The following is a 24,629-nucleotide window of genomic DNA, read 5'->3' on the forward strand; positions in this document are numbered from 1 at the left end:
GAATAGAAGTAAGTGCAAGGGATAATGTTGTAAGAAATTACCCATGCATATGTACTGTCAAAAAATGTTATAATTATAAAATAAAATAAAAATTAAAAAAAAAACAAAACAAAACAACAACAACAACAAAAAAGATCTTAGCTTGTTCATACATGTTGTCTCTCCCATTAGTTTGTGAGCTCCTGGAAAGTAGGGGCTATCGTTTATTTTTCTTTGTTATTGACAGCACTTAGCACAATGCCTGGCACATAGTAAGTGCTTAATTAATGTTTATTGACTGATTCATTGACAAGATAAGGGCAGGTTTCGATCTTTAGTGTCAGTGTCAGTTCCCACATCACTAAGATCATAGATTTATACAAACATTAAAACAAATTTATATTGCATTCTCATATATAGTCTCTTATTTGAGACTTGGAATATCCCTATGAGATTTGGCAAGGCAGAACTCTATTTTAAAAACCAGAAAATTGAGACCCTGAGAAGAGAAGAGTGTTGCTTAGAGTTGGGCTACCTTTATGGTCATCACTGGAACCTTTCTGGATTTATGTCCTGTGGCCTTTTTCACACTGGCAACATTTCCAATCTCTTCCTATGATTGGAAAATTTATTTCTGAATCTCCATTTGGGAAAGTATTCACATTAATTATGCTTACTTCAAACTCCTGAACCAGGATCTCTCCCACTCCAACTTTTCATTTTCCTTTCATATACCATCTTCCCCTAGTAGAATGTAAGCACGGACTGAATTTTTGCTTGTATTTATATTTCCAGTGTTTAGCACAGTGCCTGGCATACCTATCTATCTATCTATCTATCTATCTATCTATCTATCTATCTATCTATCCGTGTATTTATTTAGATGTTTTAAGGTCTCAGAGTCAGAAAAAAAGAAAGGGATTTGAGATAGAAAGATGTGATTCAAATCCAGTCCTTCCAGCTTAAAGTCCAGCACTCTTTCTATTGTGGTTTAGGGGGAAAGACATTTCTTTTTCCCTTTCCACTCCAAATCTCTGAGTCTTTGATTCCTTGTATCACTTTTTACTTCTCCCATTTTATCAGCTGGAGTATTTACTAAGAAAGGTTCTTCTCAGCCTCCCTAGGTAGTCTGAAGGTCTACTTGATTTGTGGAACCAGAGTCCTAAAGAGAGATCATAAAGGTCAATATATTCTCGTGAGTTCTTGATAGATTCTTTCTCTACATTCACACAACTTATATACAGAAGAGATATGGACTAGCAAAGTGTTGCCTTAGAGAAGCCTGGCAAAACTATGATCTTATAAAGGACTCAGAAGAATTTTTTGTCTAGCCTAGCACACAAGAAATGGTCTCTTCTATTTTTTTTAGATTAAGGAGGAGGAGATGGATAATCTAGGAAGAGGAACTGAGGCTAAATGTAGGGTTAAGGAAGGAGTTAGGAAGAGCAGAAAGAGGAAAGAAAAAGCAATAAGGTGAAGATGAGAACCATATAATTATATAAACGAAAGAGTTCTTAGATTCTCATGTACCCTCATTTTATAGAACAGGAAACAAAATTCCTTGAAAGCATACTCAAAGTAACTCAGGTACTAAAAGAGCAGAGATCCATCTGATTAAATCTGATTACATCTGATGACAAATCTATGATGTAAGCAACTTATCCAGGATCACTCTGATTTGGTAGAAGAGTCAGGACTAAGTTTTCTGATCCCTATTTCAAAGTTCTTTCTATGACACCATACTGAGGTGAGGGGAGAAAGATAGTAATGATAATAATAATTAACATGTATATAACACTTTACAAAGCTCTTTCCTCACCACAATCATATGAAGGCTGGGTATAAATTTCATTATCTTTAATTTCCCATATGTATATGGGAAAATTAAGCCTCAGAAAGATGACTTGCCCATGGTTGACAAATCCTGTAGAGAGCAACTCAGTACTCCAGAGCCCTCACCCAGGTGTCATCCTAGACTCCTAAGTATAGCTCAGGCCCCATGTCCAATTTATTGCCAAGACCTGTCAATTTCAACTTGGCAATGTGCCTCCAAGTATGCCCCCTTCTCTCCTTTGGTCTTTTCACGAGGCTGGTACAAATCCTCGTCACCTCATACATGACCTATTGCAGCTTGATGGAAAGTATTCCTGTTTCAGAGACCTCTGAACTCTGATCCATTTTCCATTTAGCTCCCAAAGTGATTAAAGTGCAGGTCTCTGTCTCTCTCTCTCTCTGTCTCTCTGTCTCTCTGTCTCTCTGTCTCTCTCTGTCTCTCTGTCTGTCTGTCTCTGTCTCTGTCTCTGTCTGTCTGTCTGTCTCTCTCTGTCTCTGTCTCTCTCTCTCTGTTTCTGTCTGTCTCTCTCTGTCTCTGTCTGTCTGTCTGTCTGTCTGTCTGTCTCTCTCTCTCTCTCTCTCTCTCTCTCTCTCTCACACACACACACACACACAGACACACACACACACACACACACACACCACTTGATAAATGCCAGTGGTTTCCTATCATCTCTAGGGATGAAATACAAAATCCTGGTGGTATTCAAAGCTTTCCATAACCTAGCTCTTCTTCTGCCTTTCCAGACATTTTACAACCTACAGCCTTCTCACATATCTAGTAACACTGGCCTTGTTAATCCTTGAACAAGACACCTCCTTTCTTGACGTTGGACATTTTCTTTGGTTGTTCCTTATATCTGGAATGATTTCCCTCCATCTCTGCCTAGGCTTCTCTGGTTTTATTTAAGTCCCAATTAAAATTCCATCTTCTTCAGGAAGCCTTTTCCAACCCTCTTAATTTTAGCCTTCCCCTTGTTATTTATTTCCTATTTATCTTCTTTATAACTTGTTTATAAATATTTGTTTATGTCTTTCCCATTAGAATACAAGCTCCCTGAGAACAGGGACTATCTTTTGCCTCCTTTTGTATCTTTTGCACTTATCAAAGCCTGACTTAATAAATGTTTATTGATTGACTGATTGACAGAGTAGAAATCTTGTTACTTTATTTTATCTTTCTTCCATACCACTGAATACAAAGGCTCAGAACAGAAACAAACCAACAAACAAACAAATTAGCAGTGTTTGGTTTGTGGAAAGTGGTACAGATCAATAACTGTGATTTCCTTGTACATCTTGTGGGGAATCTTATCTCCTATTCCCTAGAGGCCTGGATCCCACAGTAATGGAGACAAGGGAGATTCTGGTGTGGGACACATCAGCCCACAAGACCCTTCCACCTCCTGTCCACTTCTCCCTCTTCCCACCCCACCTTGGTCTGTTCAGGTCAATATTCTTCTCATAGGTACTAGGAGAGGGAGTGTTATGATACCTTAAGGGAGTGGTGAAGATTAGTTAGACTTCCATCCTTCCCAAACCATCAATGAACTTTGGAAAGCCCCTAATTACTGCCATAAAGTGGCTGCTGGGTTAATTCAATGATATGAAAGGTGTGTGTGTTTCAATTATATTTAACGAAAAGATTTACAGTCAAGTGAAATTTAATTAGGAGATTGCCAGAGGACAGAGCTCTTGAGACACACATCTCTGCAAGGGATGAAAGGAGTGGGCTGGAGAAAATGACACCAACCCTCTTCTTGCATTTTGACAAAGTCCAGCTACCAACCACCCTCAATTGGCCCTTACCTAGTTTCTGTGATCTCAAAGCACACTTCAGAACTTGAAGAGTTCAGAACTTGCCTGGCCCTAATGGATAGAATCTTCACAAGCTGAACTTCCTTGAAGTCCAAGAAGTATAAATTTAGAGCAAGGTCTCCCTCCTTTTTAGAATTTTAGAAGCCACCTAATCAAGTCCTCTCCTTTTTACAGATAAAGAAATTACCCCTGTAAGGGTAAGTATAGTAAGTGGCAAGACTCTTACATTAAATGTCAAATTTGAACACTGTTTAAAATGAAAATAGTCATATGATTTTAGACAAACCACTTAAAAATTCTGTAAGCTTCTGTTTCTTTTCTGTGTAATAAAAATAATAATACTTTTGAGGTAATATGGTATGGTGAATAGAGATCTGACCAGGGAATTAGGGAGGCTGGAATTTGAAGTCTGGCTTCCAACACATCCTGGATATGTGATCTTAGTAAATTTTCTAGCTTCTTGGTGCTCCAGAAAACTCTCTAAAATTATAAATTAAAAAGAAGATACCAAACAACATGGCAGTGGTAGAGGGAGGTTCTTACTGGAAATTCTCTATGCCAATGAAATCACATATAAAGCCCCACTTCATTCAACTCTTGTTTCTTTTCTATGCTCAGGTAACTTCATGAAAAAGTCTATGTAGTGTGATGGAAAGATCATTCAGATTAAAAACAAAACAAAACAAAACAACTTTTATTTCAGTACATCCCCTGCTATCATCTAGCTTTGACTCTGAGACAAGCCATTTAACATTTTTGATTCTCTATTTCCTTAATATATAGAATGGAAGAGAACGGAAAAAAATCTTTGTTCTACTTACTTCTAGACTTCTATGAGACATAAACAAGATCATCGACATGGAAGTACTTTAGGGGGGAAAAGCCCACAATGCTGGAAGGTGGCATTCAGCTGATAAGGCATTATTGTTATTCATAATCTTGTCAACTACCTCTTCTGCAAGCAGAGACCTAAGACTCTCTCTGATTCTTCATGAAGTCCTATCTTTGACTCTTTGCTTTTCTCCATGGAAGCATCTTATTCTATGTGCTTCCTTCATACATTCTATATGCTCCCTCACTTTCCCTTTTTTAAAGTTGGGGAACTGTGATCTTTTATATAATAGTAGCAATCACTTTGGTTGAGTGTATAATATGAGATAGAAAACTGTATGATTTACCATTCTCTCTAATTCTGATTCTCTGTCTCACTGTCTCTGTCTCTCCTTTGCCAGAGGATGAAGATTGATTTAAGAGATGAGTTTCCAGAGATCAGTGACAATGACTCAATAATCATTTTGTCAGTTATTTTGGATCCCTGGCATACTTTGTGATTAGGAGTCATTTAATTCTTTGTACTTGTATTGCCTAGGGTTTAACACAGTTCCTGGAATTTATTAGAAGCTTAACAAATATTTGTTAGTTGAAGGGGAGAGAAAGGAGTTTCTAAGTTCCTCCCATGAGTCACTGTTACTTAATAAGACTGCATAGTACAATTCACTAAATTTGAAGTAAGAAGACCTGGCTTAAAATCCTGACTTTTCTACTTTCTTCCATGACCTTGGGCAAATGATTTCACCTCACTGAGCCTCAGTGTCATCTTCTGTAAAATCAAAGTGAGTAGATGATCTCTAAGATTCCTCCCAGATTTCAGTTATATGAAATTCCAATCCCTATCAGACCACATGAACAAGGCTCTGGGCAAAACCTATCCTGTTTTCCTTTTTTCAGTAATTACAGGATCAGGTTTTGAATGAGATCAGTTTGAAGGGACCTTAAGAGTCATGGGATTGCAATGTGATGGACGGCTTTTTTCAACAATGCAATGATTTAAGACAATTCCAATAGGTTTGGGATGGAAAATGCCAGAGAGAGAACGGTGAAGAGTGAATGTTGATTGGAGCATAGTATTACCTTTTTGTTTTGTTTATTTGTTTGTTTTCTTTCTCACGTTTCCCCTCTTTTGATCTGATTTTTCTTGCACAATATGACAAATATGGAAATGTGTTTTTAAAAGTAATCATGAGGTCAAACTTCTTATTTTATATTTTTAGATGCAAAGAGATTAAATGACTTACCCAAAGTCACTCATGCTTAGGGGTGCTCTGGAGATTGATGTGTTCTAAACCGTGTAGTGAACAACCTGAAATTTAGAGTCAGAGACCTGAGTTAAGTCTTATCACTTATATGATTTTGACAAAATCCAATTTCTTTATTTATAGAATGAATATAGAGCAAGATGACCTCTAAGGTGTTTTCCAACTCTAAATTCCATGATCTTTGTTTATTGTCATGTATACCATATGGATTTGATGGGAAAAGAATAGAGATATTCAGGGGAGTCATACTCACTATGAACACTTGGGGTGCATACATAAAGTGCATTAAGTATATATCCCTGTGTGTACTATAGACAGCAGGGGTGAAAAGGCTCTGAGTTTGAGCTCCAGACTCATCTACACAGTTCTCTTGGCCTTCACTTGATGCTTCCTCCCTTATTCCACCCAAACCCCCAGAGCCGGGCAAGATGCCCTCAGTCTGTGCACTTGGCACCACATGCCACATAGCTCCTGTGAAGCGTCTGTGCAAGGACGACGCCCCCAGACCCTGGCTAGGGGACTCATGCCTCTCCCAGCTCCAGAACGGAGTGTCCCCATTCCTGATCACTATCTAAGCCAGATATGTGGGGGAAGCAAGCTGGGACACCAGCACAAACACCAACACACACACACAGACAGAGAAACACGTGCTTGTACACAGAGACCCAGACAGACACACATGCGCTCTCTCTCTCTCTCTCTCTCTCTCTCTCTCTCTCTCTCTCTCTCTCTCTCTCTCTCTCTCTCTCTCTCTCTCTCCCTCCCTCCCTCCCTCTCTTCCTCCTCCTCCTTCTCCTCTTTTCCTCCCTCCCTCCTTTCCCCCCTCCTCTCTCTCTCTCTCACACACACATATACACCCAAAAGCACGGACACAGAAAAATACAGATATCACTGGCTCCCACGACCAGGCAGACGCCTACTCTCAGTCGCTGTCCGTTGTGCTGAAAACGGAGCGCCAGACTGCTCTCTCCAGAAAAGGGTGAGGGGAGAGAAAAGGGAGAGGAAAATGAGTAGAAGAAAAAAGGGGAGGGGAGAGAGTAAATGAGGGATGTGTGTGATAAGGGAATAGCAAGGGGGAAAAAATAACATGAGAGAGAAGAAATACCTGGAAGAGAGGAGACGGGAAGAGGGACAAAGGGGCAAAGATGGAAAATAGGAATGAGTAACTATAAGCTTCTGGGAAGAGCTCTAGGGACTGGAAGGTAGGGGAATTCTATCTGTATTGCCAACTATTAGGAGGGTCCAATGGATATGATATTGCCAATGAGTACCTATACTTCAAGGCCCAACTTAAATGCCACTTCATCCCATAAGCTTTCCTGACCCTCTCAATTGGCAAGGATTTCTTCTTTCTTTGAAAGAAATTTATGTTTTACATTCATCTATTTTATTTACCTATCTTGCCTTCTATTATAACTATTTGTTTCCTTGTCTTGTCTTCTCCTCCCCATATTAAGAAGATGGGATCATACAGAAACTGCCTCATTCATGCTTATATCTCCCAATTGTGCCTAGCACGATGTCCAAAATATACTAAGGACTCAGTAAATATTTATCCAGTTCAATCAAATGTATGCACCTTCACAGGGGGTCTTCTTATATGCTATTCCCAGAACCATCCCTATTCATTCCAGTGCTACCTTGAGGAGGTAAGTTTTGAGGTATGATAAGACAAACTTTGCAAATAGCTGTTCCCTTGACTCCTTATCCCCACTTATAATAGGTGAATAGGAAAGAATATTTATATACATTTCTTCCATAGAAGATGCAGGAGCCAAGCCAATTAACAGTGTTTATATACAATACTGATTTGTTAGTTATTTTATTCTCCTTGAAATCCATGCCTCAACTATCTATCTATCATACCCTATAACATATCTATCACATCACATCTCTCCCTGCAACCATCACCTAGTCAGCCTAGATTAAAGCCCCTAATCTTCTGATACTAGGAGAATGCTTACTCTCCTGGTCTTGCAAAAGAGGAAAGGAGATATATATTTTTTAACACTTTAGAGTGTTGAGAGAGAATGTGCCTTGGACATCTTCTGATAAGGAAAAGGAGAGAAGATTCAAGGAGGGGAAAAGAAAAAAGATGAGAGGGAGAAAGATAGAAGAAAAGGGGATACTGAGATAGGAAGATTAGAGGAGAAAAAAGCACGGAGGAAAGAGGGTAAAAGGAAGTGAACAAATGAGAGAAAATGAACAAATGAGAGACAGAAGGGCAAGGAAGAAAGAAAGAGGAGAGCTGAAAAGAAAACAGGAAATCAGAATGAGAGAAAATTCTAATGCACTGGGAAATCCATGGACTAGAGGGAGATGGGGACCACCCCCTCTACCAGTCAGATATGTGGTGGACACATGGTGCTGCCAATTTCTGGCATGATATTAGTTGACCCAGCCAGTTTTAGTGGCTTCTGTGTCAGTTGTCTAGGGAGGGGGCAGGTGGATTGTGCCAGGTGGGAAAAGCAGCATCACTCAGACTTGCCCAGCCCCCAGATTAGGGCTGAGTTTCAAGACTGGTCCTGCAGCTGTTCACATTGGCATCTTCCTCCTTGAACCATGGGCACTGAGACTCCACCCAAGGCAGCCAAGGTCATGGATGTGAAAGAGCAGCTGCCCTCTGTTGAGTGCAAGAAAGATGGGCCATAATTACTCTCTGTGAGTGTGTGGGCATGTGTGACAATGTGTTCAGAGTGTGACTGTCCGTGTATGGCAATTGTGTGCTTCTCTGAAAGTATGTTTTGTATGTTCATAAGTATGTATGTGGATATAAATTCAAATATATCTATGAAAATGGAATTTTCTTAATGTGTATTCCTGCCTCTCTGTGAGTGAACATGTCTGCATTGGACCTATGTCTACATCTCATACTTCTCATGGATGTTAAATTCTTATCTAATCTCAGCCTCTTACTTCAATTCCCCATCCCTCTTTTCTATCCTGTTATGGACATAAAAGTCATGACTCCTCAATGCAATTGATGCTACCACACTCTTCCAAAGCAGGATTAATAGGGACTGTTTTGTAGTAGAAAAGAAGGAAGAAACTAAGTTAGAGAGACAAGAATAGCCACTGATATCTGGACTTTAGAATTACCCTTTACAGGAGGTGTGTGGGTGTGGGTGTGAGGAGCCCTTTGATTAATGAATCAGAGATTTTTAGTCTTTTACTTACAACCCAAAATCCAATCAGATCACCCTTTCTCATATATCCCAGTTTGAACCCAAGACTTTAACTTTCTAGGAGATTTATGGAGATTGTATTCACCCCCAAACTCTTTCCAACCTCCAACTACCTTTCTTCTCATTCCCCCAACTTATTTCCTATAACCTTCCTTTGTCTATCTTTTCCCCTCTGGGTCCTAGGCTTTGAGATGGTAGAGGGGGAGGGGGAATGTCCACATACTATGAGGGAAAGATCTCAGATGAAATGGGTGTCCTGGTTCAGCAATAGAAGAATAAGGGGGCCATGGGGGCAAAGGCACCCCCCTCATATTTCCAACATTCTCTCCAGCTCCTGTCTCATCACTGTCACCATTCAATCATAGCAGATGGGTTGCAGCTGTGAGCGCCAGCACGGCACACAGGCTGGTCCATGCCACTTGGGAGAGAAGGAAAAGAAAGGGAGGGAGGAAAAAAAGGAGGGAGGGAAACAGAGGAAGGAAGAGAGGGAGAAAAAGGGAGGAGGAAGACCAGGAGGTGAAGGAGGAAAGGGATAAGTTAAGTATAAAGGAGACTTGGTATTTCTTTATCACCCCCTCTTCCCAATATGAGAGGAGAGGCCAGAGTTGGGCACATGAGCTGGGCAGTGCCAGTCGAGATGGGCATATGCCCTTGATTACTACCAGGACCGCAGGCCAAACCTCCACAGCCGCGGCGGCCTCATAAATCAGTTTTTAAGTAGCAACCAAATGGACATTTCCCAGCTGAGAGCCCAAGCCTCTGCCGGCCCTATGCAGGAGCAAGCCTGGCAGTGGTTTGGGGGAGGGGGATCCAGTTCCAAGGCCAGGAGCTTCCTAAGAGAGTTGCCCAGTTCTGTCAGGAAAGAAGAAGAGTTGATTTCAAGCTTGACCTAGGGGTGATATAGGGGCTTCTGTGAATGGGCAGGAAAAAGATAAGGCAACAGGTATTCAGAAGAAGGGGACAGAACCCCTTAATCTGAACTTCAGAATCCCTGAATTCAGACCTTTCCCTTCCTAGACTTTTGGTTCATTCAAACTCAGCTAGTTCAGAGGTCACTGTTTAAAAATAAAGAATTCTAGTAAATTGGCTCAGAGGCATTATCTTCCTTTTTATGCTCCACCCTACTACTCCTCCAGATTGGGGAGAGGCAAGAAAGGGCTGTGTGTGTATAGGTGTAACCATGTTTGGAAATGGGATTGTGTAGACTAGATGAGAAAATATGAGTGTGTGTGTGCCTGTCTAGAAATGAAAGGAAATATGTGGCATGTGGATACTTAGAGAAGGGGGCAGGGGGAGAGAATAGTAGGTCTGTATATGTGTGATTGTCTTTTCATCTGAATGCCTTTGGTGGGCAGGGCAGAACTAAGACTGTGTGTCACTGTGTATATGTGTTAATGTGCATGCCTAGGGAAAAGTGGATAATTTGTGAGTCTTTGCATGTGTTGGGGGGAGAATATTTCTATTATGGGAACATTTTAAAGGAGTCATGCCGGTGACTCCTGAACACATGGTTGTAAGGAGAAGAATGTGCCATTATATCGGAGGTTTGTGTGGTAACAAATTTGTTTTGCTCTATGCATATATATCTAGTTGTATGGGGGGGGGCACCTGTGTAATCCTATGAGTGTACAGCATTGTGTGTGGAAATAGGGATCTTAGTATGTACGTGTATATGAGTAGTGGGTATGTGTGGTAAAGGCTGGAGATCCACTTTAGGCACAAACGGTCATCCTCCTCCCTTCTCTTCTCCCCCCATCCCCCATCTCAGAAGTCACCCATTCTCGTACTGTCGCCTTCACTCTGTGTTGGTCTGTGCGGCATCAATGACCCTTAGCATGGACGAGTGAGGTCATCCTGTTTCTCCCCAGTTCAGGCTCTGTGTTGTGTATGAGAAGAGTCCCTTCTCTTCCCAATTCAGGCTGCTTCCACCGCTCCCTGTCCCGCACCTTCTCTTTTCCCTAAATCAAACGTGCTCGGCCAGGGCAAAAAGTAGAAGGGTCTTTGTGGGGTGGAGTAGAGAATTTGTGTGTGGGGGTCCCTGGCCCTCAATGATAGAAGAAAGGGCTGGGGGGGGGTTGGAAACTGTCGGAGCCTTCTCCCGCTCTGTGTCTCCTCTCTGGGTGAACAGATGTCTCGGAATTTTAGATGCGCTCCCCGCTCCTCCTCACTATAACCCCCCCCAGCTGGCACCGGCTGCGGCGTGGCGCTCACTCCCCCCCCCTTTTTCTGCTTCCCCCCGGAGCCCTGGCAGCCGAACTGGCTGACGGACCGAGTCGGCGGCCGGGCTAGCTGGGCTGGCTGAGGGCAGGCAGAGGGGATCGGGCGGGGCGGGGGCAGGAACTCAGGCCAGAGGCTGGGAGGGGCCCGGGGGCGGGATCGAAGTAGCTGCAGGGTTCAGCTAGCCCAGGCAGGAGGGGATGAACTGGAGACAGGCCTCTGGGCGGATCCAGTCTGAGCCTGCTACGCGATCTCTGTAGGTCTCGGTCTCTGTACGTGGCTGTCTCTGTATTTGTCTCTTTTTCTCTCCGTCTCTGTTATCTCTGAGTCTCTCCCCGTTCCGTATCTGTCTCTATCTCTGGGTTTCTTTTTCTCTTCTCTTGTGGTTCTCTCGGCCTCTGCCTCTCCATTTCTCTGCCCCACCCCAGAGCCCACATAGTAACCGAGAGAAGTCAGATTTCGCCTGCTGCGGCATACAGGGCCCTCACCTCCAAGCAGATTAGCAGCAACCGATCTCCTCTTCCCATACACCTTCCCTTTTTAATCTAATTTTCCTCCAATCCCCCCCCCCCCGCCCTTTTCCTTGGCACTAGGGGATTATGTCCTCTGCCCCCTCTCCGATACACTGAGATGCTGGCTCTAAAAGATTGACAAGACTGAGATATGGGTGCGAGTGGGGGAGAAATGGACGAAGAGAACAGGAGGGGACAAGAGAATGAAGCCGGGAAAAGAAACACCCTAATTCCCTCATCAGCATTAGTTAGTTAATTAATAATCCAATCCAGTTGAACTCTGGTTTAGGGACCGGAGGAGACCGATGTCCAGCCCCGGGCAGAAGCTCGGCGGGCCGGGCTTGGCCACCCCCTCCCACCCCCTGCCCCCGCATTCCGAGGTAAAAGGCATTTGTTCCCCGGCTGGTGCCAGCAGCGATTGGCAGATTCGGATAGGCACAGTCATTCCGCACACAGATGTCCCTGCGTTAACTCTTGTGATATGAATTCTGTCAGCTCTGAAACGAAGAAGGGAGAGACCCAGAGTTAGAAACAGATAGAACCAGAGAAACGGAATGGAATAGAACATTTGCCCGAAGAAGCAGGACCAGGCGTGTTCCCTCTCTCCTGTTCCTTCTCCCCAAGAAAGAAAAAGTCTCTTCAGACTCTTGGGGTAGATCAGCAGCATTCTGATCCTTTTTCTCTTCTTAAATCTTGCTGCTCTCATCCACTTCCAGTGAGTTCTACTATCATCAGTCCACTTCGCCCTCCCCCAATCCAAAATCCATAATTCTAGAATATCAGCTTTAGAGAATAGGAAAATCGCACAATTCCACAAAAACAAAAATAAATAAATAAATTGGAGATTTCAAAGGACAAAAATTCCAAAATTGGAGAATTTGGGGATTCTAAAAAATCAGAATTTCCTTATTTAAAGATGCAAATTCCAAGATGCCAGAATCTGATGATTTTAGAATTCTAGAATTTTTCTGTTAGAAACCTCAAATTAACAGTTGTAAAAGGGTGGGAGAACCGTGTAAGAAGCAGAACTGCGGTATAGCCGAGTGCCTTATTTTCTTGTACGGGTGGAATGAAGACATCCTTGTAAGAAGCATAAGAGTGGAGGGCCCTACCTCCTGAATCTCAAGTGCTGCCCACTGGCAGCCTGAATATGGGATACGATTGTCAATAAAATCGATCTTTAAATTAAAAACAAGAGGAGGTCAATTTCACTGACCTCCCAAATCCTTTTGGGTCAAAGATCTTCCCTTCCATTTCTCTATGCTCACATCGCATTCTCTCGTCCCTTGCCAAGCGGTTTAGGACGCTGTTATCGGGTCGAGTTCTGTGAATTTCTTGGAGAAGGTTGCTGTCTCCTCCAAAGGGGAACTAATCCTTACCAAGCTACCTTTAGCCTTCTGGGAAGGGTATTGAATGTTATTAAGAGGTGATAGCTCTGAGAATGGATGATGAGGGCGAGAGGGCTCTGGTTTCGTGGTTCGTTATGGTGGTTTTTTTGTTTTTGTTTTTATTTTTTGTTTGTTTGATGTTGGGTTTTTGTTTTTTGTTTTTTTAAATTAAACCCCCCTATCCTGTGTCATCATTTTTATGGGATCTGCAATTCTGGCAAAAATCTGTCTTTAATTTAGCTGTCCATATAAAAATCCTCACTGTATAATAATGAACAGATGCCATGGAATTTAAGCTGGAGCTTCGGCTCCTCCCCGCCTTCCCCCCGCGCCTGGCACCGGGCACTGGGCACCGACTGAGTGGCATCGATTGGCACAGCCACCGAGGCGAAGGGTGGGCACGGGGCACCCAGGCTTTTCGCCAGGGTTCTAGGGTAGGGCACGAAGAAGGAGGTAGAGCTCGATACTCAGGGGAAGGCACTATAGGGTGAAGAGGGTATTTTTATTTTCTACGAAATGACTCAGGATTTCAGAGCTTTCTTCCTAGGTTCGTAGTGATAAAAACACACGTGTTCACAGACACATTCAATTCGCGTATCTTATCCCCTCGGAACACGAAAGCCAAAATTGTAGTAACGTTAACTGGGTTAATATTGACCGACCGGCTCCTTTACACCCCCCCCTCCGCAATTTTTTCCTCGGTTCTCTCCTCACTCTGTTTCTCAGCCCCAGCGGAAACCCGAGTTCGCTGAAAGCGGGTTTCATTCATTGCCCAATAGGGCCAGGCCCCCAGTTCGGTCTACCGACTCTCTAATTCCCTCGGGAATTTGTTTAAAGCTGTAACCTGGTCCACAGCAGAGTAAACCTGTCCTGCCCTTGAGGGACAGGCAAACTGGGAAGTTACCGGTTCTAGGATGGGGGGGGGACCCGGAGTGTGAGAGCAAATAGCTCACAATCCCTCCCCAACTCAGTTTTCTCTCCCTTTCCCAGGGGACACTGAAAAGTGTAAGTAAATCCAAGCCTCCCGCCTCTCTTCTCACTCCACAATGTAAAACCGGGGAATTGGGGTTGAAGTTGGTAGTTTGTGGGCCTTGATTCGCGCTCCCCTCCCCACTCTCCCACTCCCCCAACGCAGTCCGCTCTCTCTTTAATGCGGCTCTGGCGAGAACAGATGTCCCGGAGTCGGGCTGCTTGCCCAGACCCGCCCAGCTGTGCCCTTGGCGGTGACTTGGCTCAGGATAGGAGCTGGCACGAGGGTCCCCAAAGGAGATGGTCGTGGAGAAGGATGGGGTGCCCGCTCCGAGCCTCCAGCCAGGACCCGACCTGCCTTCTCAGTTACTCACTCCGATCGCAGGGCAGCTACGGCTGCGAGCCCCGGAGCTCTCCGGAAAAGAAAGAGCTGGAGAGCCAGAGCCACGTCGAATTATTTCAAGAATATTACATTAGTTTCGTATGCAATAGCGTAGTCCCCAACAGTTGAACATGCCCCACGATTTTCAAACCGGCGTCTAAGTCAGGCTTATAATGTGGCTTGAGGAAGGATATTAATTGTTGGACAATCAGACTGGTCCGAAGGGCTAACAGCTCTCTGACTGAGTTCTGGCACGTTCTGGAGCTGCCGGGAAAGGATATATTTGGGTTCTCATTTAAAGCTATAGCCATTTCCTCTTGGGCTCGGGGACGCTATTGAAGAGTAGGACGGGGATCAGCAACATGCCAAGGTTCGGTAACTATCTATTCCCTATGCGGAGCTTTCACTTTAGCCACATTCCCAAAGACCCATTATAGTCCTATAGTACTTCACTCCCAGAACCCCTCTCTGTGCCCTGACCTAGCTCCCAGGGAAGTATCTCTCGGATTTCAGGGTCACTATTGAGAAAGTTTCAGAGCTCGGAGCGTCCTCCAGTCGCAGCACCAAACTTCATCCCTACCTTTACATCATCCTATTCTCAACCGGTGACACCATTATAGTTCTTAGTGAGAACCTAGAATTGACAAAGCTCCAATTCTCATTCTTAGGACTTCCAAGTTTGATTTTTCGCTGGTTTCCATTACCTTCTCTCTTTCTCCCCCGTGCCTCCCCCCCCACTCGTCTTCCAAGGATTGGAGACAGAGAGAGGAAGATAAAAAATGATTCAGAGATAGAGACAACGGGAGACAGAGAGGCAGAAACAGAGATACAGAGAGACAGAAGGCGAAGACCGCAGGTCGGAAATCTGGGAGTTCTCTTTCTCTGTGTCTCTCTGTCTCTTGTCTCTCTGCCTCTGTCTGTGCGTGTGTGTGTCTTTCTTTGTCTCTGTCTATCTGTGTCTCTCTCCTCCCTCCCTCTATCTCTCTTTCTCACTGTCTGTCTGTCTGTCTCTCTTTCACACACACACATACACAGACACACACAACACGCACTCAAAATTCCTCTTTAAAATTTTTTTTGAGTTTGGGAAAATACTCGAGCCACAGATAGCCGCACTCTTCCGCAGAGGGCTTCAATTCAGGATTGTAGGCTTGGGATAGGAGGGTAGTACAATGAATGAAAGGAAGGTGCGTCAGGTGTTAAGGCTGCTGGGTCAGAGACTCCTCACCGAACTGATGTTTCCTGGATTCTTGGTAACAGGGATAAAATCAAACACTGAAAGTAAATCTCTGGGAAGAAAAAAAAAATCTTCCTGAATCTTTAGAAGGGGAACTCTGAAGCTTTTGGAAAGAAGAAGACAGGAGAGTGAAATCATCGATCCTCATCCATAAAGTACTGGAAACTGGATGTTTTTCCCCCTATATTTTTTCAAAATAAGAGAAGAGAAAAAGAAGGGGGTAGGAGCCAAGGGCCACTTTCCCTCTCCATGGGTAGCTACAGTAGGCTTCTTTGAGCTTGGGGTGGGGGAAATGTTATTTGGGTATTTGATCTGGATGTTATCTCTTGTACTTGGATGGGGAATGGGAGTTAGAAGGGAGAGAGCCCAACTAGCAGGCTGAATTGGAATTGAGGTGGAGAAAACTCCAGGAATTCTGGCATAAGGTTCAAAACTTCCCCTTTCACTCAGGACAACTAGAAAAACGATTGGAAGAGAAGTGAAATACATACACATATATACATATATGATATATACACACATCTACATATATTTTTCCCTATGTTTCCAAACACAGATTGTTTTGGTAGGTTTGGAAGGAAGGAGGGCATTGATAGGGACAAGAATAAATCCAAAGGAGAAAAAATTCCAGTTCAACCACGTATTCCAACCCGTCAGGGTCTCAGCAATTGCTGGAGTTAGAGTAAATTGAACACTTCTGCACTTAGAGACTCCACTTATGGGAATCCAGGAAAGAGGAAGAAAATCTTTTACTCTCCTCTTGGCCCTAGGGCACAACTCTGCCCTTTCCCCCTCTTCCTTTGCCTCTTCCTTCTGTTGATATCACTTCTCTGGGGGCTCTGTATGACTGTATGTGAGAGAGGGGGAGGGAGGAATGGTGAGAGAGAGAGAGAGAGGGGGGGGGGAGAAGCTTGGGGCTTTGTGTCCATGTTGTATTCTCCTTTTCACCTTCCTTTTCACTGGAAAAGTTGACAGTGGAGCAGAAAGGGGAAAAAACGACAGCCAGTTGTGTATCTGTATATAGGAGAATAGTGTAAGAAAGATAGGGCATGAGGGGGTGGTTTCTGGAGATTTGTAGGAATTGGAATTGTTCAGAATTATGGTGGGAGGGGATGACAACTCTTCCCAACCCAGCCTTCCCCCTTTACTAGCCCCCAGACAAAGCTTCAATACAACATGATCTCTCCCTCTAAATGATTAGGAATTCAGCCCTCCAAAACAGGAATCAATATCTACCCAGTTTCTGGAAGAAAGAGAATACTGGGGGCATGCCAAGTTAGGGTCTTAAAAGAGATCTTCTGTCTTCCTCTTTCACATGGATCCTTCCTGGAAAACTTAAAGTGATTGACTGATTTCCTCTAAAAGTAATAACTGTAGAACCATCTCTGGTCTCAGGATCGAAACATATGAATTCTTTCTCTTTCCAAGATCCTATTGCTCAGGCCTCTGCTCTATCCATAGGCTCAGTTGCATAAAACTGAATTGAGCCTTAGGGTTCCTGACACCTGAGAGGGCAGAACATGGGAGAGAAGACAAGATGTGGGAAGGAAAGAAAGGGAGTATTCTTTTGCCTTATGGGCAATGGTTGGGAGGTGTCTCACGTAGATGCTGGAAAAAGAGATCCCAAGGTTCCTATAGTCCTCATAGGTCACTAAGAAAGCTGATGACTGAGAGCCCAGACCAGAATCTAGAGAAAATCATATGAGAATTTAGTGAAATTCTGGGGGGGGGGAATTGCAATGATATTCCCTGAAAACTGCGGGAGAATTCTGGGAGAAATGCAGAAAGGACCCGAGATTGTGAGAGTCTCTCTGTTGTCTGGGACTAAGCAATAGAAGACAGTTATGGCCGGCCTGATCTTCAACCTTAGAGTTCAGCACCAAGGCAATGGACAGCTCATCACTGTAACAGTTTTTCCATACTCAGGTGTTGGGAGTTTTTCATTTTTCTTTTTGGAAGGGGAATAAAAGGCATATGGGCAATATACAATATAATAATATAATTTGCCTTACCCACCAGTTTTGAACTAGATTTTCTTCCCTTTTCCCAACCTTTTTCTTCTTTGATATCCCAAAGTTCTCTTTGGTGCTTTAGACTAATGACCCTGTCTTAAATAAGACCAATACTTAAAAACTCTACAGCATCCAAATTTCCACTTAAAAGAAAGGATAACTCATTTCTAAAAATCATGCGATCTCAGAGAAAACTAGAGTAGGAAATCTTGAAAAGAAACTAGACTTGCCTTTTCCACAACTGAGGAGTATGAATGATGGGAAGATTTTCTATGTGATTGGCGCCATTGTCCACTAAGTCTTAGGGGTTAGGGAAAAGAGGAGGGAAAGGAGGGAGGCTTTTAATTAAAAATAGGTCCAAGACTATCACAGGCGACAAGCCCCAAAGAAATGTGACTGTTTTCTGTGAGAAACGTTTAACAATAATGAAGTGATGCAGAGACTTTTCATTTGCTGTGTTCTTTTCCCCCCCATTATTTCAGGGTCCTCTCTTCTCTGAGAAGTATAAGACGGAAGAGAGAATTGCTAGCTCCACATTGTGGGGATATGTGTGTATTTGCTACGGATATGTGTGTATTTGCTACCGCTGGGGTTCTAAAATTCTCGGTGTTTAAAATCTGGAGGATTTTGTTGGTCTATTTGCAAAGGCTTTTTGAGAAACAGTCTCCAGATCCCAGTGTTTTCAGGCCTCCCCTTGACCTCATCCTTCTCCTCAAAAGTGTACAAATTTAAAACTTGAGGACCTAAATCCTGAGAGGCTGAAAATGACCATTCTGAATAAAATTCGGGTTTTAAAAAGAACACTTTTCTCCTTGTTTTTCCTTTCTTATAATCTTTTTATTTAAAGTATTGCTTTAACCCTTACAACTGACTCTTTATTAGGATTCCCCCCCCCCTTCCGTATCTGACACATGAAGATTTGAGTCTCTCTTGTCATCAGGTACAGATGATCCCCCTCCTGTGACTTGACTTTTTTCTCTTTGAAATCAGCTATAGAAACAGATGTATGTTACTGTTGTTTTAAAAGAGAAGGCATGTGCTTATGTGATCATGTGTCTGAGTGTATGACTGCGTTCTTGCATGTGTTTGTACGTGTCTGTGCAAATGCATTATCTGTGAGTACCTGTTTATCTAAGGGTGTTGACTTGCGTGTCTCTGTGGAGTTCGATCTCCATATAGAGGATACCATTGCTCAGGACTCAGGGATCCCTAGCAGCCTTCTAGCTGACCTCAAGGTACCACCTCCCTTTTCTGACCTCTTTTAAACCTGCTTAGTCACCCCCAACCCCGCCATTCCCTGGTTCCCCAAACTCAATTGCCCCCAAATGAAATGACGCCACCGTGAGAAACCGCCGTCCAGCTTTGCATCTCATTTACATAAATATTTATTAATCGTCATTAAACTGAACAGAAACACGCAATGCACTTCGGGTGTCCAACGGGAGTTTCAGCTTCGATAAGATATGAAGGTGAAATTGCGTGTGTTTGAGTGTAAGAGAGAGATTGAGTGTGTCTGCGTGTGTGTTTGCATTTTTGCTTTGTGTCAACATGTGTCTATTCGCCTATTTGGTTGCGGGCTTGTTCTGCAAGTACCTGTTTCTCCTTAACTTCTCTGTTTTGTGACAATAACAGAGCAGAGATACTTGCCCCTTCCCAGTCTTGGATGCTGAAGAGGCCAGACGAAGACCAGAAGGACCCCTCGGAAAAGTTTCATCTACAGGAATTGTTATCTGCCCAAGCATCCTCCTGTCCATTCCCAGGCGTCAACAGGGGAAGGGAGACCACAGCAACAAAGCCCCAGGGAACTGATTGACTTGGAAAGTGGAAGGGAGGGAGGTCTGAAGGATGACCCGGGCTAAAGAGATGCCTCTGGCCTGCAATGTTCCCTTTCCTCTTTCGATTTCCCCAGACCCGAGCAAGGCTATAGCTCCCTTCTTTCCCAAGTAGCATTGCATATTTACTGTGTGGCTATGTGTGTGCTCTTTTTGTGTCATTGTGTATGCCTCTGTGTCACTTGTGTGTGCGTGTGTGCGTGCGTGCTGTGTCAGTGTGTGTCGTTATCATGCAACCCCCCCTCCCCAAACCGACCCTCCCCCAACAGTTCGCCATTTCATACAAATTTGGAAACAGGTTTAAAAAACAGTATGACGCACAATGGGGACGGGTGAGGAGGGGAAAGGGGAGGGTGAGGAAAGTGACACTGATGTCCCAAATCTCGGAGTCACTGATTGTAAGAACCGAGGGAAGGGAGAAGGAATGAGAAAGGGTGAGAGGGGACTAGGGAGAGAGGGGAGGCGCCACGTCCCCAACTTCACCAAAGTGCACATATCCGCTTCTGCAGCTCCGGCCCCGGTCCTAGAGCCGAGGAAGGGTAGGGGGATCCCGGGGGGCCAGGGGGCGGGGCCGCTTGGCTCAGTCAGAACCTCCTTGCATAGATATTTGTGTCTTTTTATTTTTTTATTTTATTTTATTTTAAATTTTTTTTTTTTTTGCCTTTTATTGCTTCTAAAAGTTCTTACTGTGTTTTCTCTCCGCTCCGGACTCTGCGTTCGGCCTCCGTCGCCTTTTTGCGTTTTTGTGTTTGTTTTTTTGTGTTTTTTAAAAAAGAAAGAAAAAAAACAAAAAAGAAAAAAGTCGGAATCTGGTTACAATGGTCTTGACCTTTTCTTTCCTCTCGGATCCCCATCTCCTCCCCCTCCTCCTCCCCTCTACTCCTCCCAATTCATATTAGGACTCCAAAGTGGAGAGACCGGGTGGATGAGAGGCATTTCAGGCCCCAGGTACGGTTAACTTAGTATATTCTCTTTAGGAAAGAGAACCCCCTATCTTCCACCCCTCCCTTTCCCACCGCTACTTCATCCCCCTTTCTGATATTTAAAAAATAGAACTTAACAAACGAAATGGAATCCGGCCGCTGGGCCGCCCCCTCCCCCGGTGCCCTTCTCCAGGCCCGAGCAGACTGCTCTCTTTGGGGGCAGGGGATGAGAAGAGAAAAATAGGAAATTAGGGAAAGGAGTTGAGTGTGTGTGAGGGTAGTGAACCCGAGGGGAAGAGCTGGGGAAGAAGGAGCTCCTGGAAGAAGCCGGACCCTTTGGGAGAGTTCCTAGCAGGGATTCCCCCCGGGAAAGGAAAACTTCTGGGGCAAAGGAAGAGTGACAGGGGAGGGGAACGAAAAAGGGGGAGACATCAACAGGTAACCCGACTGCACAGCTAAGGGGAACGGAGGGAGCCTGGAGGAGGGGGGGTGGCCTCTAGTTAACGTGGCCCTGCCGCCCAAATCCCTGCCATGGTGGGGGGTGGCCCACCTTCTCCGGAAAAAAAATAAATCAATTAAAAGGGAAGGAACGAACAAAAAAGAAAAACAAAAGAGGGGTGAGGGAGGAGAGTTCTCAATTATGGAAAAATGCATTGAGTTCCTCATACATTGGGCCTCGGTCGTGGTGAAGGTGCATATCGTAAGACAAAAGATTCTCCGAGTGGACGCTCCCGCGCACGGCCGAGGAGCCGAAGACCAGGCCGTGGCCAGCTGGCCTGGAGCCGGGCAGGGCGGAATAGTGCATAGAGTAGTGGTAGGTTTTCTCGTGGTCCGGGGACGAGTCCTGCTTGAGGGAGAAGTTACCGTTGAGGCAGAGCGGGGGACTCAGCGGCCCCTCGTACTCCGAGCTGTTGTAGTCGGGGGAGGCGCCCCCGCCGCCACCCCCGTACAGCGTCTCATATGCCGCACAGTAGCCGTGAGTCCGCAGGGCGTGCGTGGCACCGCCGCCCAGCCCGCCGCCACCCTGACACTGCGCGCCCGCGAGCCGCGAGCAGGGATACGGGTAGGGGTGCATAGCGAATGGGCCTCCAGAGCCGTGGTAACGTCCGGCCCCCTCGCCGCCTTGCTCCGTGAGGAAGTTGCGCGAGTTGAGCTGGAGACAGCCGGCCACCAGGTTGGTGGTGGGCTGCGACAGGCCCTTGCACAATGTCTGCACGTAGGACACCAGGTCCGGCCGTTTGCCCGAGCGCAGGATTTCTGAGAGCGCCCAGATGTAGTTTTTGGCCAGGCGCAGCGTCTCGATCTTGGACAGCTTCTGCGTCTTGGAGTAGCACGGCACGACCTTACGCAGGTTGTCCAACGCCGCGTTGAGGTCGTGCATGCGGTTGCGTTCGCGCGCGTTGGCCTTCTGCCGGCGCAGCTTGGAGCGCTCCAGCCGCGCCTTGGTCATCTTCCGCTTCTTGGGCCCCCGCTTCTTGGGCCGCTCGCCTTCTGCCTCGTCTAGCCCTTCCTCCTCCTCTTCCTCCTCCTCCTCCTCGCCCCCCAACTCGCCGTCGTCCTTGGCCTCGCCCAGGGCAGGATCCGGGGGGTCTTCGCCGCGAAGAGGGCCCGGTTTGGGGGGGCGGACGGGCCCCGGAGCTCCAGCTCCAGGCCCAGGCGGCGGAGGCGGCGGCTGGGGCGGAGTGTCACCCTTTTCACTTCTGGGCTCGTCGTCGTCGCCGTCGTCTCCCCAGCTGGCAAACTTGGGAACGTCGGGGAGGAGGCCGGGCTCGCTGAACAGGCGGGTCAGCATGGTGGCCTGAAGAGTTGGGGGAGGGGGGAAGACAGACAGACATAGACATAGAGGTGAGCGTGGGGCAGAGGAGCCAGGGCAGCCAACCTCGCAAGTTCCGCGCTTCTGTTAGAGGTGGCTTTTCACACACACACACACACACACACACACACACACACACACACACACCCCTTTTCCAGCCCCCCACCCTCAATCCCAATTAAACCTGTCCGGTGACCTCTTCCAAGCCTCCCATCCCCAGTATCCTTACAGACTTCTGCCTCCTGGAATCGGTGTTGGTCGACCGTCCCTCTCAACCTTTTGCCCCCTCTTATCCTTTACCCCATAGCAACCTCTACCCACTGTTGGGCATTTAGAAGAAGAGGTACCCCTTCTTCCAAGGCCTCCTTCCTTGCCTCGGAGAAATACTCCTACTCCCCCCCCCAAGTCTATCTAGAATGGTCCGTTTTACTCTTCGCTGGGGAGTCTCCAGATTCTCTGGTGTTGGAGATCAGGGGCCGCTCCCCTCTCCGCGGCGCCAGCGCACCCCCTTCCCAAGGCCAGGAACCCCCAACCCCGACCTCCTTGTTAGAATCCTAGCCTGGATTTGAAGCCAGCCCCCTCCCCCTTCTCTGTACATATTTTCTCTATGAGAAGGGGTGTGGGGGTGGAGGGGTATTTTAGAGAACGAATTTCTCCGCTGGGGGCACGCCCCGAAATAATTCTCTTTTCTCCCTCCGGGCGGAGACTTTGAGTGTTTCTGGCCGTCCGGCTTCCCGGTCGTGCCGCGTGCCCAGGGCCGACTTCTCTTTGCTTTGCCCCCTCTGTTCCTCGCTGTCAGTCGCTCTACCAACCCTCAATCCCTAATCCAATTTTCAGCTTGGCCCCGAGCCGCCCCCAGCCCAGCCCGGCCCCCGCCCTCAGCTACCCCCGTCTCAGAGTCGAATTGGTCCCTGTCTCCGTCTCCTACTCCAGCTCCTTCCTCCAGGCCATCACCGGCTCTGTCCTCGGACTCCCGGCTTCCGGGCTCGGGGAGTCTCGGACAGAGGAACCGGGGTGCCCGTTAAGAAGCGAGGAAAACAAGCCCTTCTCGTCACCCCAGCGTCCAGAGATGCCCGGGACATCCCTAAACCTCGCCGCTCACCGAATGGCTCCCCGAATCTCGTTATATTGGGGATTTGGTGAGAATCCGTTTTTCTTTTTTTTTCTTTTTTTTTTTTTTTCTTACTGAGGGACATCTCGGGTTCGGTATGGGAATCATAGGGGAGCGGAAAAGGATGTCTGTCTTGTCTCAGCCCGTTAGCCCCCAGCCCGCTTTTCTTGCCTTTTCCCCGATCCCCTTAGAAAACCAAAGCCACCACCTCCGCATCCCAGACCCCAGAGCCGCAGACCCCAGGTGGGGAGGGAGAGGAAGAGCAGGGATCCCAGGGTGGCTCCATTCCCCACCCTTTATAGAGGGGAACCATCACCCAGGAAGCCTACGGTGCATTTGGGGGCTTCCTTGTCCCTCGATTCCAAAGCCCACAGCCAGAGCCCTCCCAGCTGGCGGTTCAAATCTCTCTGCCCCTCGGACAACTTACCTCGAAGCGGAGTCCAGGGGAGAGGGGAGGGGGGAGGGGGGTAAGAGAGAGAGGGGAAGAGAAGGAATCTTCCTGTCTATTTCATTGTTTCCCCATCTTCAAGGAGCGGGGGCAGCGGCTCCTCAAGGCGGCGGGCGCCGGCGTCTTCAGAGCGCCATGCGAAGCGGGGAGCGAGTGTGGCATCTCTACCAGGCGGGGGTACCAGCCTCTATGCCAGGGCCATATGGGCTTGGCACGTCACGGGCAGCAGCTATCACATGAGAGACGGTGATTGGCATGCGTCTGCATTGGGGGAGAGCCGGCTCCCCCGGGACCAGCCGCCATCTGTCACTCTCTACTCCCAAAAAAAAAAAAAAAAAAAAAATTAAATAAATAAATAAAGAAAATAAATAAATATCTCTTCGGTCCTCCCCTTCCCTCCCAGCACAGGGAAAATCGGGGCTTTAGATAGGGGTGGGGGAATAGATCCCTTGGGGCATGTCCCCCCAGATGGGAACAATAGGGTGGGGAAGCTGGAAAGGAAAGGGCTGTGGGGGGGAGGGGGACCATGGCCCCTTAAGCTGCCCTTCCCCCTTCCCTTCCTAGAGTCTTCCTCATATCCACCCCCTAAGCCCCCAAGGTGGGTCATGGACCAGACTCAGGGCTGGGGAGGCAAAAGGGGCTGTGTTCTTGCTGCCACCTACAAAGAGGGTCTCCCTTAAGCCACAAAGGGACAGCTGAGGCCCCCTTCCCAGGGTAGAAGTCCCTGAGTGGGTGGGGAGGGGGGTGTCCCCAGCCCAGGCCCCATAGGTAGGTGTTGGCATCATGCCAATCTATCTGCCCCTCCTCCACCCACCCTCACACAACACACACACACACACACACACACACACACACACACACAACATATGTGGCT

At 46.4% G+C, this 24,629-nt stretch overlaps 1 protein-coding gene and 1 long non-coding RNA gene across 4 annotated transcripts; one reads left to right on the top strand and one right to left on the bottom strand.

Annotated features, from left to right (window-relative positions):
• Positions 1 to 16,173: 16,173 nt before the first annotated feature.
• NEUROD2 (neuronal differentiation 2) lies at positions 16,174 to 23,843 on the bottom strand. 3 transcript variants are annotated; one of them, XM_074261380.1, is made up of 3 exons: positions 23,735 to 23,843; positions 21,052 to 22,181; positions 16,175 to 20,191 (listed from the first exon to the last, which is right to left on the bottom strand). In XM_074261380.1, exons 2-3 carry the CDS (start codon positions 22,173 to 22,175, stop codon positions 20,134 to 20,136), a joined length of 1,182 nt encoding a protein of 393 aa, XP_074117481.1. In that variant the 5' UTR covers positions 22,176 to 22,181; positions 23,735 to 23,843; the 3' UTR covers positions 16,175 to 20,133. The 3 variants fall into 3 exon arrangements, with proteins under 3 accessions (XP_074117482.1, XP_074117481.1, XP_074117483.1); XM_074261381.1 differs by lacking the exon at positions 23,735 to 23,843 and having other exon boundaries at positions 16,174 to 20,191; positions 21,052 to 22,724; XM_074261382.1 differs by having other exon boundaries at positions 16,184 to 22,181.
• Positions 21,753 to 24,128, top strand: LOC141539102 (uncharacterized). Its single transcript, XR_012481203.1, has 2 exons — positions 21,753 to 23,335; positions 23,838 to 24,128. It is a non-coding gene; the product is annotated as an uncharacterized LOC141539102 (long non-coding RNA).
• Positions 24,129 to 24,629: the final 501 nt, after the last annotated feature.

The sequence above is a fragment of the Sminthopsis crassicaudata genome, chromosome 4 (assembly GCF_048593235.1).
Source record: "Sminthopsis crassicaudata isolate SCR6 chromosome 4, ASM4859323v1, whole genome shotgun sequence".
Lineage (NCBI taxonomy): Eukaryota > Metazoa > Chordata > Mammalia > Dasyuromorphia > Dasyuridae > Sminthopsis > Sminthopsis crassicaudata.